Source organism: Oryza sativa, chromosome 6 (genome assembly GCF_034140825.1).
Source record: "Oryza sativa Japonica Group chromosome 6, ASM3414082v1".
NCBI classification, from domain to species: Eukaryota; Viridiplantae; Streptophyta; class Magnoliopsida; order Poales; family Poaceae; genus Oryza; species Oryza sativa.
In genome coordinates this window covers 29,220,614-29,241,365 of record NC_089040.1, presented here as the reverse complement: position 1 = coordinate 29,241,365, position 20,752 = coordinate 29,220,614, and the positions used below count along the sequence as shown (strand labels likewise).

Genomic DNA, 20,752 nt, shown 5'->3' with positions numbered 1-20,752 from the left:
TGCAAGCATTGTGGAAGTCCGAAGAACGTTGATGTTTCTCCTTCAAACACACCACATATCTTTACAATAGGTAAAGGTCCTTGTCTACAATAGTAAACTGCAATTTAATATTTGCTCTCTTTTTCCTGCCTAAACAGAATTACAGAACATGATATTGGTTGTTCCTAAAAAAACATGTTATTGGAGATATACATGACAACCACTTGTTGTAACTCAAACATATCCTGAAACTTTAAGGTTGACTTCTATTAAGTTTGATACGGTTTGTTATTATGCTGGTTAGGAAGGAGGCTTTTTGCTATGTTCTTTTATCCTTTTGGTTTCCTAAAGTTAACATCAAAATGTTTGTTTGGTGTTCCCTTTTTGCCATTATGCTGCAGGTTTATACTGGTTTGGTGATTGTGAAAACCAGGTTCAGCTATCTGAAGTTCTAGTTGGCATTGCACATCCCATTGATATCAAACTTCTCTGCAAGGGTGTTCACTCCTCGGCAAAATATTCTCTGGCCTCAATGGTATGTGCAAAGAAAACCTTTGACTTTTTCATGAATTAAATTGTTGATATAACAGAAAAGTAATGTTATCCTTGATTGCCATGATAAGGAAATCCGAAAAGGAGGGGAAAACAATGAGCGATACGGTGTTGGTTGATATGCATTGTCCTGAGAGTTCTATGTGTCATTGTGTTCCTGGGTTGGTATTGTGTCTTAATATCACAAAATATATGGATTATACTCATGAGGTGAAAGAGGTCACAGGGACATTACATGTACTACTTGTCTTAAGAAAGAGATGGTGTTAGCATGACAAGAGGTTTTACTAGAATTAAAAGGACCAAGCTTATATTGGCCTTTACCAGATTGAAATCGGTTAGGCTACAGTGGATAATGGGTTCAAGCTATGATTCATAATATTCATATCTGAGTTGGTCGTATAGTATTTTGGGGAATATTTGCAAGTTACCAATGGTCCTGTCAGTGAAATTATTTGTCCTCAAACCATACTGATCTCGAAGACTGAAAGTTTCAAGACAAGTATTGGAGCAATAATTTGAGTACCTAGTCTGTGTAAGCAATACTGGTGAATAATAGAGAGGATCCTGAGTATCTCTGTGAACTTTTTATCACCATGTTTCATCGATTGAGCATTAAAATGAAGCACCATGGCCGGGTAATCTTTATTGGACTTCTTTTGATCTCTGTTACTCTCCAGTTGTCTTGATATATTTTTCATTTGCTTTATTCTAAAATATCACCACTAGAAATCTTATGCAGTGGTGCAAAACTTACATCAGACTACCCTTAAAATTTATTCCCTTGCTCTATTGAGTTTTACTTCAGTTTTTTTTTTCGCATGGTTTGTTCGATGCTCCTTAACCTGCCTGCTAACTTCAACATAACCGTGCCTAGCAAATATATTACCTTTTCATACGCCGAGGTTATTTATTCCATATTATCCAAAACTCTGCAGATCTCCTATGCCAATGGGCGGTACTTCTGCTTTGCTCGCGACCAGGATAAGTGGCTCATCTCTGATGCTGAGACTATTGAGGTAGATAACTTGCTCATGGCCTCTGCAGCAGCCATGTAGGCTTCTTGATTCTGATCTGCTCTCTGATTCTGAGCTGTTAATTGTGTACAGGCAGAAGATTCATGGGAGCAGTTGCTTGAACGCTTCAGAGACTGCAGGCTCCAACCTGAAGTTCTTTTTTTCGAGATCATCAATTAGATAGATGGACTGCCTGGAAGAACCCTGTCATAATATTGTATTCATAGCTTCAAGTTAATTTTGACATTTTTGCAAGCAACTTGCTTGTCATTATCTTGATGCTAACAGTTTTGATATATCTCCTTGTAAAACTACCATTTCTTACCAGTTTTGGAATGTTCTTGATCATTGAACAGCCTGTATTTGTTCCATTCCTTCTCTTTCCAGTTTCCAGTGGTGTCAAGGAAAGTTACCTCTTTGTGATTGAAAAAATAAAGAGGAAAAATATACTCTTTTTGGTTAAGCAGCAAGGCTGCAAATAACGAGCAAAAACAAACTTGTCAATTTGTTCCAGCTGCAGTAGCTGTGTGCATGCATGTTTATAATCTGTCAACATTGAGGGGTTCTTGATTATGGAACTTAATGAACTCAAATTTCAGTCAGAAAACATTCACAAAAAGGACATTTAAGAGTACGACTTGTTTCTTTCTGGTGCCAGATTATGACTGTTCCGGCTCGAGTTAATACTGATGACACAATTAACAGATTACAACCACTTGTTTTTTTCACCAATAGACTATGACACAATTAACTGTGCTACTTAAGATTTGCCAAATGCAGAGGATCAGTTCATGTCTAACTACAACTAGTTTTGTACTCCGTATTTTTGTTTGCACGTCTAATCAGTGTACACAATGCTAGATACCCAGAAAATATTTAGTAAATGAAGTTTTCTTCATTAAGGATTGCTTATATAACTAGTACTCCCTCCGTCCCAAAAAAAGACAAACTCTGGGTTTCCGTATCCAACGTTTGACCATTCGTCTTATTTAAAAAAATTATGAAAAAAATTAAAAAGACAAGTCACGCATAAAGTATTAATCATGTTTTATCATCTAACAACAATAAAAATACTAATTATTAAAAATTTTCATATAAGACGGACAGTAAAACGTTGGACACGAAAATCAGAGTTTGTCTTTTTTTTTTTTTAACGGAGGGAGTAGACTAGTAGCAGTTCTTTCATGTTGTTTGACAGAGTCTTGGGAGATGCTCGATTTAGCTCTGTTTGGCGCATGCTTAAACGCTCGCTCTTCGCTGCAGGTGGGCCCCATCTGTCATTGTAAGGTTGGACTGGTAATTCCAAGCCCAACTCGTTATGGGCCGAAAATGTTGGGCCTTATTGGGCATCTGAGGCGGCACCGAACAAAAAAAGTTGGGCCGGATTTTCTCCCCTCGGCCTCTTCGTCTACCCGTCGCTTCCGCTTGGACTCCGACCAGTGGAGGGCAACCAGCCGCCGCCGCCGGCCGCCGTCTCGTCTTGGGATCGCACGCGGCGCGGAAGAGGTAGGGTGGTTGCTAGGTGAGTCAGCCTCCTCCGATCTCTCCCTCGGACGCGTCGCGATGATCTGGGGTTTCATGGGAATGCCTCTTGCTTTGCGAATTTGAGCCATTTCGATCTTCTTTGCAGTGAGGAGGGAGGTGGTTGGAGGAGGATGAGCGAGGGGAGGCCGGTGCCGAGGAGGGAGAGCCCATGGGGCTTGCCGGAGGGGGACAAGCGGGAGCCCAAGGCGCACCGCTGCAACGACCGCGCCGAGGACGTCGTCCAGGTTCCACCCCCTCTCAACCCTAATCCAACCACAGCTCACGACCTGATTGATCTCTTATTATCTTCCTACCGATGAATGAGTGGTGATGAATGTGTAATGGAAATTGCGGAGCTCAGAGCTACCCGGATGATAGTTTTGTGGAGAACCTCTTGTCGCTATGCCTGTTTGCTAGTACTAAATTTGGATCTTGAAGGCGCTTGATAGTGAAATTGGCTGTAATTGCATCGTTAAACATAGTTGTTTTGGCATTACTAGCCTTTCTTACTTACAATTATTTCAGTGTTTACCTAACTGAATGTCTTCTCTTCGTGTTACATAACAAGATTGCATGATGTTCTCTGCCCACCAGCCACCATGATCCTGCATGTGCATTGCGCCATTGCTGCGATTGTTGTTGCTTTCAGGCTGCAGGTGGTATTTCCATGTTTGATCCCAAAACCATGTTTAGGAACGGCCTAGATGGCAATCAGATTCTTATGCTTACCCAGGATGAAATAAGCCTCAGTAATTAACCCAAAAACCAATGGCGGAGCTTCATCGAAATAGTGAGGGGGCCAAATGTCTGAACATTAGATCCTCAGTATTGATCAAGTACAGAAATAAACTCAAATTGGTTCATTTGCACTTATTGGCCATATTACTGGTCTATACTCCTAGGTGAATAAGAAAAGTGGGAACTAATAGGCAAATTATAACAACATACACTACTAGGTGAATAAGAAAAGTGGGAACTAATAGGCAAATTATAACAACATACACTGCTAGGTGAATAAGAAACCTCGGGGAGGCCATGAACCCATTTAATCACAAGTAGAAATGGACGAATTTTCAGTATGGAATTGCCCCTAATTTCAACTAGCATGCTGGTTCCACTCACACTGAACCTGCCAGGGTCCAAAATTTTCATCCTGTCTGGGATTTTCAGTAAAGAGTTTTCATCAGTTATCAGCGTCTGCTATGTAATGAATGTTTCCCAAGAATGCTGAAGAATTTTGCTCTGTGCCTCAATGTGTTGATTATATTATAGCAAATGATGATATTGTTAATTCTGAAATTCTTGGCCATCTTTATGTTGAACTCATCCTGTCTAGGATATTCAGTAAAGAGTTTTCATTGGTTATCTGCGTCTGCTACGTAATGAATGTTTCCCAAGAATGCTGAAGAATTTTGCTCTATGCCTCATTATGTTGATCATATTAGGGAAAATGATGCAATTGTTAATTCTGAAAATTTTGTCCATTTCTATGTTGAACTGGTTTTCTAATTTCTGTTGCAGGCTTGCTTTGAGGGGAATCCTTTCAAGACAGTTCCAGGTCCATTCAAGCTCTTTTGGCAATGCATGCGTTCGAAACCTGGGTATGTACAACTTCTTACAATTTGTATGTTTCATGCTTTTGTTCACACATATATTCCCAGTAATATGAGGCAACATACGTTTCAATAGGTCTAGCACATTAAGAACTAATATGATTGATAAAGGACATTGGAATCATCTGATTGAGGGGTTTTAAGGAGTGGTCACAGGATGCTCATGATAAGGTGGACCATTATATTGTGCCTATTGTTTGATATGTTCTTCTCTTTATGCTCCTTCTTGCCGGTGGCTCTTCCACCATAGGTCCTTCAGCAGCCTAAAGAAATATGTGCCATGTGAATATACCTAGTGGCTGCAGAAAATGCTCATGATGACTAATCTTTGCAGTGTAAAAGGCTCTAGTGTTGTGATTCCTTTCACCACATGGATTAGCATGAGCTTTGTTTTCTGACCAACTGAACTTGTAATCTCTGAGAGTTGTGTGAATTAGATTGTAAGGCAACTTTGTATTTGAGAAGTTATATAGGGCTATTCTCAATTAAATACAAATCCAATAAAATTTTATGTATGCTTCTTGGCCTGTTTTGCCATGTAGTTATTCGTTGCTTGGTTACATGTGTCATGTATCACCTTCTAGGATGGTGGTTTGGTTGCTTTCTTCACTTCCAATGGCGGGTAGGGTTTCTTTTCAAATGAAATTTGTTGTTGTCAAACCTGGGAAAGGGAAAGGAAAATATGGTCTATCTCAATTTGGCTGGTTCAGTTTGGTCAAGTTAGGAGCACTGACACTGTCTGGCTGGGAGCAACTGCTTCAAACAGGCTAATGCTAGAACCACTGAACTGACCAATAGCCACTCAAGTGAGAAAAAGAAGTATTGTTGCTAGTTGCTACCATACCTTGGGGTAGAAATCGAGGCAACCCTTTCGATAGACATTCTTTCCCCAAGAAGCTTCTGTACTTCAGAAAACTGTTGTAGACAAAACGCTATTTACTTGAGTCCACTAAAATGTGAAGCTGTGAGAAATGTTGTTATGACAAATGTACTTGTGTGTGACTAGTAGTAGTTAGATTGTAATGAGCATCGTAACCCTGAATATTTCTCTTACGTTTGTATCTGAAGTTTTCATGTAACAACCTGTTATTTACAGGGAGGAGCCAACGGAGCCGTATACTTACCTGCAGCTGGATCCTCCCAAGAGAGCGGAAGTCAAGCTAGAGTAAACAGCACCTAAGTCGTCCACAAGAGTGTTTAGTTTATTTCATAGTGGTTTGCCTTCAAAACAACGCCTTTATCTCCTAGGGACCATGTTGTGCACAATGCCTTATGTTTGCATATTCAAGAATAAAAATTTGACAATCCTGATCCAGAGTAATGCCTTATGTTTGCATGTTTGAAATTGCTGTTGCTGATGTAAGAATTCCCTCCCGATAGAATGATACCTGCACTTTCAAGATGAGTTACTCAGGGCCAAAAGAGTAAAAGGCCCTGCTCAACTTACTATTTTTTTGACCCCACGAAAAAGAGTGAAATGGCTTCTGAAACAGGTTCACTTATTATGGTGTCTGAGCTCTGTACTGTACGTATAAGAGTAGCAATGTAGCATTATGAATGCGCTACTGTGTGTAGATCAGTTGTGGGATTGTTTACTGTATTTGTCAGTGCATGAGTCTTAATGAATGAGACGGTACTTTGGTACAGGTCCATAATGATAATCTGCTTCACTACACAAAATCTGACACTCCCTAATCAGCCTCTGATTATTTCCTTTTGTTCTTTCTTGCTTGCATGAGTATTTACACAAGGCTGTACTGTACATGTTGGTTGCTCTACAGATATTCTTCAAGAGCCAGCACTTGGTTGATCTACAGATATTGTTACTGCTACTGCTACTACTGCTGCACATGGTGATGGGCCAGGGAGGCATCAAAGCTAGAGACCGTGCCGTCCACGGTGAGTCAGTCTTCTCTGTTATTATTCTATCGCCTCAATGCACAATAACACCAGTGCCTTCATATGCACCCAACCTCTGCATTGCAAAATTTTGCAACTGTTGCAAGTGACTGATCCAACTCCTAGGTTGGTTGCAGATCCAAAGCTGCAATTATCTGACACGGATGCAGATATGATCCTGAACTCGAAAACCGTTTGTGTTGCAGATCCCAATCACGCATCGATCGACCTGGGACTGAGCTACTGAGCTAAGCTTACCATGGTGATCTTGATTCTTGTAACGTAGAGACTACACCATCTTCTGCTACATATAGCCCGGAATGCACCAATGCATGAGTGGATCAGCTCACCTGAAAGCCTGAAACTGAACTGACCTGATCACCTGACCATCAATGGCGTCCAAGAACAGCTGCGCCTGCCACGGCGTCGTCGTCACCCTGGCCTCGTGCCTCCTCCTCGTCGCCGCCGCCGTCTCCGTCTCTGTCCTCGCCGCGCACGTCGCCGTCGGCCGCGTCTGGTCTCCTGCCGGCGCCGCCGCCGCCGCCGGCCATCACCATTCACTCTCACCGGCTTGGGTGCCATCACCGTCATCACGCCATGCTCATCATGCCAGGGAACTCGTGAACCGCCGAGTACGTACGCCATGCTCATGCCACACTCAGACTCAACGGTGTTTGTGCAGTGATGATGTGATCCGTAATGGGCAATGGATGCAGAATTGCAGCAGTGCAGTTTCAGATGCAGGAAGTGTCAATGCAAAAAAAAAAAAGTCAGCGATGTTGCTGTGACATGTTTTTGATAAATATTTTTGACATGTATATTTGACAAATATTTTTGTTTGTGCATGCGTGTGTGTCAGGTTCAGGTCGGGAGGATGGAGGCCGGGCTGGTCCAGGCGCGGGTGTCCATCCGGCGAGCCAGCCGCACGCGCAGCTGCACGCCGGACGACGGCGGCGGGTTCATCCCCAGGGGCGCCGTGTACCGCGACGCCTACGCCTTCCACCAGTAAGTAAATTCACCACTCCGTATTTTCGTTCCCAAAAACACACAAATACACATAAGGGCTCAAGAGACGGAGGCAAAACGATAAATCGGTAACCTCACTAAATTCTTATTGAAAAACATCACATTCACACAGTTGTCTCCTTTGCCAATCCGTAACCTCACTAAATTCTTATTGAAAATGTCATATTTATACGGTTGTCTCCTTTGCCACTCCACATCTGGCCACGCATACCCAATTACTCACTCCGTTTTATGTTTTATATTATTAGACGCTTTAATTTTTTAATTAATTTTTTTAAAGTTTGATAAAGTTTATAGGAAAATATAATAACATTTTTAATGTATAACAAACATGTTATCAAAATATATTAATGTTACATCTAATTAAACTAATTTGATGTTGTAGATGTAGGCAATTTTTTTTATGAATTTAATTAAACCTAAAAAAATTTGAAAAAAAATCAAAAGGAATTATAATATATTATAAAACAATGGGGCTAGTAACCAAGAGCTATATATGTGTAATTAAGTTGGCCGCGGCTAGCTGCTGCCGGCTAAGCTAGGATAAGCATTCGTGATTCGTCGACACCCGATCGAGGGCATTAACACGCCTTCCTCGCCGATTTGGACGGCAAACGGCCTGACCAAATGCAGCCATCACTAAACTCTACACTACACGGATATATGAATTCTTCGTACGGGCTCGTGCGATGACTCGATGATCGATCGGTTGTTGGTTGATGGGTGCATCGCTTTGGCTCTGCTCTTTGTTTGGTGAGACATGCATGCTTTGTGACGGCAACGCCTAGCTAATCTTACAGGCAGAGACCACACTGCTCCATTATTAGAGGTCATCACAATTCATCATCATCATCAGCCGGCTTCTAGATGATTTTGTAATTAGAGTACTCTTAATTATTTGTGCTCAATTTATAGATATAACGTGTGGACCTACCTAATTATAACCTACCTAGTACACGTAGTACTTCACTACTTTGACAAAATGCACCTGTAGTATACTAGAGGTACTATATACGGAGTATATGTAAGTTGTCATGTAATGGTAGACGATTTTTATAAATTGCATGCAATTGAATTTCACTCTACTTGCGTACCCAGTACAGTAAAATTTTGCTACTAGAGCATTGTACTGTACTACATTTATTTTTAATAAACGATGCCGCTGATTTTTTAATACACGTTTGATCATTTGTTTTATTTAAAAAATGTAATTATCATTTATTTTATTATGAGTTGTTTGATCATAAAAAATTTGATATTCATCAAAGTTTTTAAATAAAATGAATTATCAACATCAAAGGACGCCGTACGGAGGAAGCAATACTATCGTAAAACAAGGGGAGGTTAATTTTAATTGTGGTCATGATTAATTAACAGCCAATAATTAACTGTTACTGCATCATTTGATCATTGATTATACTATCATCAGGAGTTACATTGAGATGGAGAAGAGGTTCAAGGTGTGGACGTACAGAGAGGGCGAGCCGCCGGTCGTGCAAAAGGGCGGCGCCGCCTTCGCCGGCAACGACGGCATAGAGGGCCACCTCATCGCCGAGCTGGACAGCAGCGGCGGCGGCGGCCGGCACCGGGCACGCCACCCCGGCGAGGCGCACGCCTTCTTCCTCCCCATCAGCGTCGCCAGCATCGCCGGCTACGTCTACCGCCGCGACATGATCGACTTCTGGGACCCCCAGCTCCGGCTCGTCGCCGGCTACGTCGACGGCCTCGCCGCCATGTACCCCTTCTGGAATCGCAGCCGCGGCGCCGATCACTTCCTCGTCTCCTGCCACCAATGGGTAAATTACACTCCACACTCTCCTGCGCTACTTTTCGCGGGAATTGAGAAATACTCCCTCCGTTCAAAAATATAAATATTTTTAGCATGGTGTCAAAGTCAACATTTTTAATTTTGACTATTAGTAGTAAAAAAAATAAAAAGCTTAATTATGTAAAATTGATATTACTAGATTTATCATTAAAAAAACTATCATAAAATACAAAATTTTTAAAACATATTACTTTTATAGATATTATTAGTCAAAGTAATATCTCGAAAACTGTATCGAAGTTTAAAAATACTTATATTTTAGGAGAGATAGTATATGTAATTTCAGTAAAGGCGTTGAAATTAATTAATTCTACGAAATTATGGATAAATTAATGAATGAATTAATTAATTCCGCGTCTCAAATGGGGTCACTTGTATCGTACCCGTCAAGCTCTGCATTCAAATACAAACAGTCTAGCACTCTAGCAGTCTAGCTTGTTAGTTCGTTAACCAGGCAGTTTGGTGATCAGTTGCTTTCACGAGTTTAAATGCATAATAATTAATAAACCGGCAACATTTTAGTACTAGCTGTGATGCCACAATAGGTAACGAAACGTATCATGTTTAGCTATGCAGAGAGACCATAGTTATAGGGAGACATGATGACACATGAACAGCATCATGTATCCATTTGATCGTGACACGAATCAAATATATGCTGCTTAATTGATTATTGCATCTTTTTTTTTAAGGGAACAAAAGAAATTCAAACTTAATTGACTCGATCGCTGCGACATGTGTGCGTGCGTGTAGGCCCCGATCCTGTCCGCTGCCAAGGCGGAGCTACGCGGCAACGCCATCCGCGTCATGTGCGACGCCGACATGTCGGACGGCTTCGACCCCGCCACGGACGTCGCGCTGCCGCCGGTGGTCGCCAGCGCCCGCGCGACGCCGCCGCAGGGCCGCGTGGCTTCGGAACGCACGGTGCTCGCGTTCTTCGCCGCCGGCGGTGGCGGCGGCGGCGCCGTGAGGGAGGCGCTGCTGGCGCGGTGGGAGGGGCGGGATGACCGGGTGGTGGTGTACGGTCGCCTCCCGGCGGGTGTGGACCACGGCGAGCTCATGCGCAGGGCGCGGTTCTGCCTGTGCCCGTGCGGCGGCGGCGAGGGCGCGGCCGCGGCGAGCCGCCGCGTCGTGGAGGCGATCACCGCCGGGTGCGTGCCGGTGCTCGTCGACGACGGCGGCTACTCGCCGCCGTTCAGCGACGTGCTGGACTGGGCACGGTTCTCCGTCGCCGTCCCCGCGGAACGCGTCGGCGAGATCAAGGACATCCTCGGCGGCGTCTCGGACCGCCGCTACGGCGTGCTCCGCCGCCGCGTGCTGCGCGTCCGGCGCCACTTCCGGCTGAACCGGCCGCCGGCCAAGCGGTTCGACGTGGTCAACATGGTCATCCACTCCATCTGGCTCCGCCGCCTCAACCTCAGCCTCCCCTACTGAATTACAGAATGAACAACAAAAAAGAAAGTTAATTAGGTCCCTGCAGTTTGGAACGCGAGAAAATTTCACGTTCCTACAAAATTTGAACTGTTCTATGTTCGAAACGAGACCGGCCAGTGTGATGGATCTGACCAAGCTAGCTAAGCTAACCAAAGTGTGCAGTAGAACACTGTACACTGCATTTCTGCATTTATAGACAATAGGTTGTGTTCGAATGAGTTATTCCTAATTTCTCGCCCCTCGTTTTCTACACGCAGGCTTGCTAAAATGTTGCACTTTTTTTTCTATACAAAGTGATTTATAAATCATATTGATTTATTTTTTAAAATTTTTAGTTAATATTTAATTAATCATGTATTAATAAGTCGTTCCAAATGCGCAGTATGAAGTTTCTATAATACATGTAACGTATGGAATGCAGAGAGTCTAATTAATTCAAGGGAATGTTTCTCGTTCTCACGTCATTTAAAATATTATAAAAAGATCTGAGAAGAGTAAGATTACTCTGTAAACATATAAATTTAAATTCATCCTATATAAATATATACGTAAATAAAAGGAATTGATTACGAATAATGGCGGCATGCATAAAATGAGGTGATTCCCTCGAGGTAAAGAAATCCTACCTGGCTACCTCCACAGTAACATAAATGTACCAGTGCAATGCAATGTGCAGTAAGGTTAGATGAGACGTGGTCAAGATTAGCTGCAGACGTACGTACTTTTGCAGATCTATAGATCACGGCCGGCCGGCGGGGTGGAGCACCGGAGTTTAACTCCGGTGGTCCAGGCCGAGTTTCAATACTCCATCTGCCCCATTTTTTCTTCCGTGTTCTACTGCTACATGCAAACAAACAAGCAGCAATGGCAATGGCAGTAGAAGAAAGAAAAGGGGAGCGATTTCAATTGAATGCTGCCTCTATCTTGAAACTGAAAAGATACACGCACAGAGATCAAAATCAGATCAGATCGATCAGACCAGATCGATGGGTCGATGGATGGACTGAATTTATTGGTGGTTTCATGGCAGTTATTTCTGCACCAAGGGTTATTGAATGTGGGCATGTGAACTCACCGGCAAGCCTCGCCGGCGCCAGCTTGGCCGGCCGGCATCCAAACCGATCCTTCTTCAACGCTAATGCTCTCCTAAAATATATAAGAATTTTTAGTCTCTAGAATTTATCCTAAAATATAATACCTTCTACAAAAATTTTTTGCTCAACCAATCATAACTCACCACCTTTCAAATTTTCCACCTACCTCTACTTCCCATCCAATTATAACCCTAGCTTTATTATTTTTTTAAAAAAAGTTTTGTTATTTAATTCTATCTACTTTTTTTAATAATTATGTCCAGCTTTAAATATACTTATATTCTGAATGGAGGGAGTAGTACTCAGCTTGTCCTCATCTCTGCACTTCTGCAGTAAAAATTAATATGGTTGGTTATAGTTGCCATGGCTAGCCGTCCAGCGAAATGCAACCTGATTATTAGCTGAGGTAGTAGTAGCTAGATGTTCTTTTGTTTTAGTACACCTCAGTGCGATTGCGGTCCAGCTAGCTGATGATCCGTATGGCACGGTGTCTGAACTGTAGACTGTAGAGTACACTTTTGTATGCTGCTCTGTGCGTGGCACGATAATATGGGTGCACTCGAGCTGTCAACACAGTCGATCGCCCATGTACGTGCCTGCCCGTCCAGCTCTGTGTACGCTACACTAATAATTTCGTGTGTACAGGTTGATTCAAAAAGTAATAATGTCAAACATGGATTGATTCTTAGGGATGTTTAGTTCACAAAAATAAAATTTTTGGGTGTCACATCAGACATTTGACCACACGTCGGAAGGGGTTTTCGGACACGAATGAAAAAACTAATTTCATAACTTGCCTGGAAACCACGAGACGAATCTTTTGAGCCTAATTAATCCGTCATTAGCAAATGTACGCTACTGTAGTATTTATGGCTAATCATGGACTAATTAAGCTCAAAAGATTTCCCTCCTAACTGTGCAATTAGTTTTTTAATTTATCTATATTTAATACTCCATGCATATGTCCAAAGATTTAATGTGATGTTTTTGGGAAAAAGTTTCTGGGAACTAAATAGGACCTTAGTCTGTTGGTTACAGTGACCTGAGGCCTGGTTTAGTTCCCAACTTTTTCTTTAAACTTCTAACTTTTCTATCACATTAAAACTTTCCTACACACAAACTTCTAACGTTTCCGTCACATCGTATCAATTTCAATTAAACTTTTAATTTTGGTGTGACCTAAACACACCCTGAGTAACTTCTAAAGATTTTGAGTTCAAATATTCGTACAAGCGAATTTTAGATTGGGTTATTTGATGGACTAAGTTCCCAATTTAAAATTTCAGATTAGGTTGTTTGATAAGATAAGTTCCTAATTTAAAAGGTTGCATACAACTGATTGAATGTAGAGAAAAAAAATACCATTCTCTAAAAAAAAAAAAAGAAGATGGATACAGTTACGTACTACGATAGGATATTATCTTTTTTGCGGGAAAATTATCTGTCACTAAAAAAATTATTAATGTTATTTCACAAAAAAATCTTAATAGTTTTTTGTTTAATAATTAATGAGTTAAGGGTTTGATGATCCGTATAGCACGGCATTTGTACTGTTAGAGTAAAATTTACTTTGTAGCATGATATCATGCTGCTTTATGTGTGGCATGATATGGGTGCGCTCGAGTACATTCCTAGCTAGTACGCTACACTAATGATCCGTATGTACATGTTGATTTAAAAGTAATAATGTCAAACAGGAGATGGTACTTGCTACTAATATAAGCTTTGTGTTAAAGTTTTGACCCTCTTCGTCAGGTTATAGACACCGACGTATCAGCGGCGTAGTAAGGCCCACAAGATGGATACCATTTCTTATTGGCTGCTGTGATGATTTTCGGTTAATGGCATATTCAATGGTAGAGATAAATACGATCTCCTAGACGACTTAAGATTATTTAAAGAACATATTTTTATAAAAGTTAAGACGATGAAGGCTCTAACCATTAACTTAAAAAATATTACTTTTATTATTGTCTCTCATGCAAAACATGTTTCCATATTATAAATACTAGAGTTATTGCTGAGCTGTCTTTACTCATAGCAATGACGTCTCTCTCTTACATGTGAACAAATATTCTTAATAATTAGCAACGCTAAGAGATCAGTATTAACAACCATTATACATGTCCTTAGCTGTAGCTAGAATGTAATTTTTGAAACATAAGTTTAAATTAGTTTAAATGTTTCTTCATCGTATTTTCTATTTTACCTTTTAAGTACTGCTAAGAGTATATAATGTAAAGATCTTATTCTAAAATCATTTTCGGTTGGGATAAGTCGATCTATTTCTCTCCCCCCTCAACTATCATGCCATTAATCTCGACTTTAATGTTTTTAATTAGATCGAGTACATGGTAACATGAAATGGTACAATCATCATATATGTCATGTTGCTCTGTATATGGCGCGACATGAGTGTGCTCGAGCTATCAACACGGTCGCCCATGTACGTTCATCCAACTCTGTACGTTCTTAGTACACTACACTAATTATCCATATGTGCCAAGTTGATCAAAAGTAATTATATCAAACAAAAATTGGTACTCGCTTCTGTGCTTGTGAAATTAATTAAAGTTTTGATCGTTCTCGAGTTTAGGTACATGAGTTTACAAACAGTGACGCATGCAGCTAGCGGCGTCGTAAAACCTAGAAGAGAGAATAGCAACATTTCTTGTTGGCTGCGACCTTCAGCATAGAAGCTACAACAGGAATGTAAATTTTGGAATTTAAAGTTTAGATTAAATCTAAATTCTTTTTTTCATCGTTTTCTGTTTCCGTACATACTTTCAAAATGCTAAAATTAAGTAGAGAGATGTAAAGATCTTATCCTAAAATCTTGGTTTGTTTGTTATTTTTTTTGTCTTTCAATCATAGCTCAATCCATTAGAGCGAGTGCAATAAAATGATGTAAGAGAATTATACAAGTTAGTACATCACATTTATACTTACGTGAATAAAAGAGAAGAGAAGAAAGAAAAAAAAACTATAGATTTATAGCCAACTGCAAAATAATCTCTACTAATGAACTATACAAAATAGACGGGAGAATTAGGTATAATGAAATATATATTTTAATGAACTATACAAAATAGACGGGAGAATTAGGTATAATGAAATATATATTTATAGCTAACTAATATGTGAGTGAACTATATATTAGGTTGATTATAAATGATGTTTTAATTTTTACATCTAATAGTTAACTATTGGTAACGTTGGAATTGCAGAATAGCGGGATGATTACCATGATCTGGTACCATGATCTGGTATTTTGAATGAAAAAAAATATTTATATTTTTAATTTAAATTCTATGGGCTTTAATTTCCATACCAACCGATTCAAACGTTGTGGCTCCGTCAAAGCTCTAATCAATTGGAATCCAAAACCTTAATTGCTACACCCATTATTTAAGTCGTACTTTTTTTAATCACTGTTGCTGCTTCCCAACCGTTTAGGGAAGTCGAGCTTCTAGAACGTGTGGTGCGTCTTTTAATTTTTTTTTGACATAGTAACAACTTTTAGTCTCAGAATTTGTTCCAAAATATAACAACTTCTTCCATTCACTTTTCTCACATATCTCCACTACTCATCCAATTACAACCTCCACTATTCACTTTTACATACTTTCTTAATTATCGTGTCCAACCCTAAAACTTCTTATATTATTATGGGACGGAGGGATTACAAGGACGCATCGATGAATCCTTGCATGTTGTTTAAGAAAGAAAAACAATTGGAATAGTTTAAGGTCTTTTTTTTTCTCTCTCTCTCAACCATGCAAAAGGGTCGTGCTTCAATATAGTATTAAAATTGTTGGTTTTATGCTGAAATTTAGTGTTCTTTTCAATCGCAGATGGAAGGGTTTTCAAATGAGAAAAAAAAAATCACAGATGGAAATCAGAAATCACACCAACCATGGGTAATTCATCATTTTGAGGGGGGAAAACAATGGAAGCGATCTCATACTTGGCTAGCACCAAGGGTCATAAAAAACTATTGGAAACTGTTTGATTTTTTTAAAAAATAGAAGGTTTTATGCTAGCTGGAGATCATCGCTTTTTTTTTTTTAAAAAAAGAAGGTTTTGTGCTAGCTGGAGATCATCGCATACTACTCGATACATCTGCCAAAATTAAATTAAGTTTTTTTTTAATAAAATTTGGTCCAATTTCACCAGTAGTGAATGGTTTCGAAACTATTCGGGAGCGGTTCTTTTGATAGTTCAGTTTTATAAACCTTGGCTATCCCACATCATCCTTTAATTAAACTGTATATTCCTTCCAAAACAAAGATGCAAATTAATCATATAAGGCAGGGTAAAGGCTATGGGCGTTCATATGAATGAACACATGTTTACGAGTATGTGTTTGCACCGTGTTTTGCAAAAAAAACTAATTAACATAGGTATTTCTCGACTTGGAAACCAATATATATATGAGCAGATCAAGCAGCAGTAGGTACACTTAATCCTGGATAAAAACAAGAGAGAAAAGAAAAAAGAGATCCACTAATAAAACAAAAAAAAATCAAAGAAGAAGAAGATATCAAGAGAACACTCTATTTAAGTAAAAATTTAAGACATCATCTGCATATCCATCCATCCGTCCGTCCATCCGCCATCCAACGGACAGCAGCTACCGAAGTATTTATATCGTAGTACTTAATTAGGCGGACGCGGCGGCGCCGCCTCCGCCGCCGGTGGCGAGCTCGCCGCCGACGCGGCGCTCGACGAGGGCGGCGCGGAGCGGGTTCTTCATGACGACGGTGAAGGCGAAGGTCTCGGTGGGGTCGGGGGGGCCCTCGCCGGCGGGCGGGACCCAGCGGAACTCGCGGACCATGTTGGCGAGCATGAGCTGGATGTGGAGGACGCCGAGGGTGGCGGCGGGGCAGATGCGGCGGCCGGCGCCGAACGGCATCATGCGGAGGGCGCGGGTGGCGGTGATGTCGGTGTCGAAGCCCTCGCCGCCCTCGAGGAACCGCTCGGGGCGCCACGCCTCCGGGTCCGGCCACGTCGCCGGGTTCTCCGTCACCCACGCCGTGTAGAACTCCACGCTGGCGTCCGCCGGCACGCGGTACCCGCCGAGCTCCGTGTCCCTCGTCGCCGCGTGCGACAGCACGAAGTGGCTCGGCGGGTGTCGCCGGAATGTCTCCTTCACCACCGCCTGCACATGCGCACGCCGGCGATCGAGCGCCGCGAATCCATCCATTTCGGTTAGCAATTCAGCATATCCCCAATTCCCCATCACCCGTATCTTCTTTTTTTTTTCATTTTTTTTTCATTTTATTATACAATGAAATGAAGCGAACTGCTTCTCTGTCTCACAAGAAAAACAAATTATAGGTATGAGTTTGGACAGGCGTATAACCAGATTCAAAACTACGATACAACTTTTTTTTTTAAGAATGGTTTTACTCCCGTTGTTTCATAAAAAAACAAAACTAATATATGATGTGATACATTATAGTTAATACTTATATAGATACCAAGAGATTAGTTCTCAACAATTAATACTACACGTTATTGGTGGATAGGGAGTTTTTTTTACTGTCTCAATCCAATCTCGGTGAGCTCCTCAATCCGCATCACCCATGTCATTTTTTTTTAAAAAAATGTTTTTTATTCTTCGGATTATACTATGAAATGTTAATTACTATAACAATTAATACTAGTACATGTTAATGGTAGATGGGGAATTTTTTATGTTGTTTAACTCATGGGGATGCTTGTTTGCACGAACAATATGATGGGGACTTATCAGGGTTTTTTGCAAAAATTCATGGTGTAAATTAAAAGGGCAACCTCAATAGCTGATGAAATTAATACAGTGCAGTGCTTATCATTTTCAGCTAAACAGAGGAGCAAATGAAAGCTCGTTTTCTCAGAACACAAGTAACATGTCCTTTTCATGACATTTGCTTGTAGAAAATGCCATTTGGACTGCGCCGGCTTTGTTAGTGCCAGATCAGTGCCTTAATTTCTGTGGTGAACTTAATTAGTAGCCGCAATCTTGGTTTGCAGCTCGGGATCCAGCTCAAGAACAAAAGAAATTAAACATGGTACTTAATTACTACTGATCGATTGACAGTGACACTCCTTTTAGTTGTGACAAAAGTTTGGTTGGTAGCTGATTGGTCTGCCAATGATTGACAACAAGAACAATTGTCCATTTGACTCCTAGTGTGAGTCCCACTAACCTTTTTACCATAAAATTTCTATAAACCTCAACTCATTCAAATTTTTAAGAAAACATGTTTCATTTTGTCCTTGAACAGTGCATTCTAATACATGGCCACAAAATTTGAGTTTTTTTAGGAAAAAAACAGTCAAAATTGTCAGATCAAGTTTGATACTAATATATGCAGCTACAATTAGGTAGTGGATTAAGTAGTAATTAAACCAGAAGAGTAGAAGTAATAATAATTTGGTTGGTTAATAAATAAATAAATATTACCTGCAAGTAGGGCATGGCCTCGACGTCGGCCTCGGTGATGCGCGCGGTGGTGCCGACCTTGGAGACGACCTCGCCGTAGAGCTTGTCCTGGACGCCGGCGTCGAGGACGAGGTGCATCATGGCCCACTCCAGCGCGGTGGCGCTGGTGTCCGTGCCGGCGCTCATCACCTCGGAGCAGAGCGTCACCAGCTCGTCCTCGCCGAGCCTCTTCCCCCGCCCCGGCGGCTCCAGGTCGAACAGCGAGTCCACGTACGCCTCGCCGGGCGCGCTCACCATCTCCACGCCGCCGACCACCGTGTTCCCGTCGGCGTTCCTCTCGCCGCCGCCCCTGATGAACTCCCGGCGCGCGCGCACCAGCGGCGCCAGGCAGCCGAGCTGGCGCCGCCGGAGTTCGCGCGCCGCGGCGAGCTGCTTGGTGAAGAGCGGCGTGAGGAGCGGGAGGAAGTCCGGGAGCTTGGGCATGGTCATCATCATCACGTCCTTGAGCACCTCCTCGATCTCGCGGATGAGCTCGTCGGGGATCTTGGCGCCGAAGCAGATGCAGATGAGGATGCTGCAGATGGAGAGGCGGCAGTTGGCCATCATCCTGACGGCGCCGGTGGCGGCGAACTCGGCGCGGAGCCGCCGGAGGTGGCTCCCGACGGCCCACTCGCGGATCCACGAGAATCCCTTCACCCGCGGCGGCGACACGATCTCGGCGACGAAGTTGCGGCGGAGCGCGCGCCAGAGCGGGCCGTACGGCGCCGAGTTGACGGTGCACTTGCCGACGCTGAAGAGCAGCCGCGTCGGGCTGTCCTCGGGGCGGCTGGCGAACGCCGCGCCCTGCTTGACGAGCGCGTCGTGGATGAGGTCGGCGTCGGTGACGACGATGAGCGTGCGCTGCCCCATCCGCATGGTGAAGATGGGCCCGTACTTCTCGCGGAGGTCGCGCACCACGTACATGAAGGGCCGCCGCTGGAGGATCACCTGGAACAGGTTGCCGACCACCGGCCACCCCGGCGGCCCCGGCGGGAGGCCGTCGGCGCCGCCGGTCCTGGAACACCGCCGCCACCACATCGCCGCCAGCACCGCCGCCGACACCACCAGCAGCACGTCGTTCATGTCCACCATCTTCGACCTCGCCGCCGCCGTCGAACACTCGATCGATCGATCACTCTCAGCTTCTTCACCTCGTAGCTTGGTATAGCTCGCCGGAGTGGAGGAAGAGTGGGTGGGTGGGAGAGATATATAGCGGCGGAGGCATGTACACAGTGGGGTGGGGGGAGTAAATGCGGAGCCATCTACCATCTGAAAGGGAGACATGAATGCTCGCTCCAGTGTGACATTAATGGCGAGCTCGTGAAAGCTCAGCTCTCTGCCCTAACCCTAACCCTAGCCGTGGTAGTGGAAAATGGGAAGAAAAACCAGCGGCTTGGCCCGTGATGAGCTAACCTGGCTGTCCACCATGGCCATGGCCGCTGCTGTTTTTTTTTTTTCTTCAGCCGTTAGCCATTTGCTTCCCGCGCTTTAATTCCCGCGTTCGGTTGGGAAGACGACCCACACACTCATCACTCGGAGTAGTACTCTACTGACGCGTTTGCAAAGTAGCAAACTGGCGGCTGCACACGGTTTTTCGTTTATGCACAGTAAAAGCATCTCCAACAATCACTTCAAATTTGACTCTCCAAATATCGGGCCTGTTCATTTTAATGTTATTTTCAACCTTACCAAATTTTGGTAAGTTGCCAAAAAAATGGCTACATTTAGTTTGCTGCCAAATTTTGGTAACTATATAAGAAACGTACCAAAATTTTGGCAACTATATCAAAATTTGGTAATGTTTTTTTTTATCAATGTGAACAGGCCCATCTATTTGGTCAACTCTCCATTTAATTTAGCAAGTTAAACTCTCTTTTACTCCAACAGCCTCTCCATTCGTCCTCTCTATTCTGAGTCTATATGATAATTGGGCCCACACGTCAGTCTCTACACCTCCTTCTCCCTCATCTTTCTCCCCTTCTCTCCAAACCCCCCTTCCCACTCCCATCCGTCGCCGCCGCCCCATCCCCATCCCCACCGCCGCTCGAGCTGTGTCCCCATGCACCGCCGGTGCCGCTCTGACGGCAAATTCGTGCGGCAGGCAGGGAGGGAGCTCTCTTCGCCGGCGGTGGTGTGGCGATGCGAGGAGGTGGGCGGTCGCGTGCGGTGGTGCGGCGACGCGGGGAGGCGGGAGGCGAGACGCCGGCGACTCGCGACGACGACCTTGACGCCGCTCGGGGCGGAGCTCGGCGGCGGCGGCTCGCGACGACCTCAACGGCGGATCTAGAAGGGGGCGGCGGCGGAGCTCGAGGCGGAGC

The 20,752-nt window shown here is 43.1% G+C and overlaps 3 protein-coding genes and 1 long non-coding RNA gene across 5 annotated transcripts; 3 read left to right on the top strand and 1 right to left on the bottom strand.

Moving 5' to 3' along the window:
• The first annotated feature begins 401 nt into the window (after window positions 1–401).
• LOC107278111 (uncharacterized) lies at window positions 402–1,914 on the top strand. Its single transcript, XR_001546702.3, has 4 exons — window positions 402–514; window positions 603–1,169; window positions 1,470–1,550; window positions 1,641–1,914. It is a non-coding gene; the product is annotated as an uncharacterized lncRNA (long non-coding RNA).
• A 1,030-nt stretch (window positions 1,915–2,944) lies between these two features.
• LOC112936023 (uncharacterized) lies at window positions 2,945–6,133 on the top strand. Its single transcript, XM_026026508.2, has 4 exons — window positions 2,945–3,069; window positions 3,178–3,316; window positions 4,593–4,672; window positions 5,781–6,133. Exons 2-4 carry the CDS (start codon window positions 3,203–3,205, stop codon window positions 5,851–5,853), a joined length of 267 nt encoding a protein of 88 aa, XP_025882293.1. The 5' UTR covers window positions 2,945–3,069; window positions 3,178–3,202; the 3' UTR covers window positions 5,854–6,133.
• Window positions 6,134–6,338: 205 nt separating this feature from the next.
• LOC4341856 (probable glycosyltransferase At5g20260) lies at window positions 6,339–11,121 on the top strand. 2 transcript variants are annotated; one of them, XM_015785598.3, is made up of 5 exons: window positions 6,339–6,583; window positions 6,790–7,215; window positions 7,443–7,588; window positions 9,039–9,405; window positions 10,191–11,121. In XM_015785598.3, exons 2-5 carry the CDS (start codon window positions 6,976–6,978, stop codon window positions 10,869–10,871), a joined length of 1,434 nt encoding a protein of 477 aa, XP_015641084.1. In that variant the 5' UTR covers window positions 6,339–6,583; window positions 6,790–6,975; the 3' UTR covers window positions 10,872–11,121. The 2 variants fall into 2 exon arrangements, with proteins under 2 accessions (XP_015641084.1, XP_066167297.1); XM_066311200.1 differs by lacking the exon at window positions 6,339–6,583 and having other exon boundaries at window positions 6,934–7,215; window positions 7,300–7,588.
• A 5,250-nt stretch (window positions 11,122–16,371) lies between these two features.
• On the bottom strand, window positions 16,372–19,613 carry LOC4341855 (cytochrome P450 77A3). The gene is made up of 2 exons (XM_015786456.3): window positions 18,417–19,613; window positions 16,372–17,126 (listed from the first exon to the last, which is right to left on the bottom strand). The coding sequence occupies exons 1-2, from the start codon at window positions 19,524–19,526 to the stop codon at window positions 16,629–16,631; spliced, it is 1,608 nt and encodes a 535-aa protein (XP_015641942.2). The 5' UTR covers window positions 19,527–19,613; the 3' UTR covers window positions 16,372–16,628.
• Between the last annotated feature and the right edge of the window lie 1,139 nt (window positions 19,614–20,752).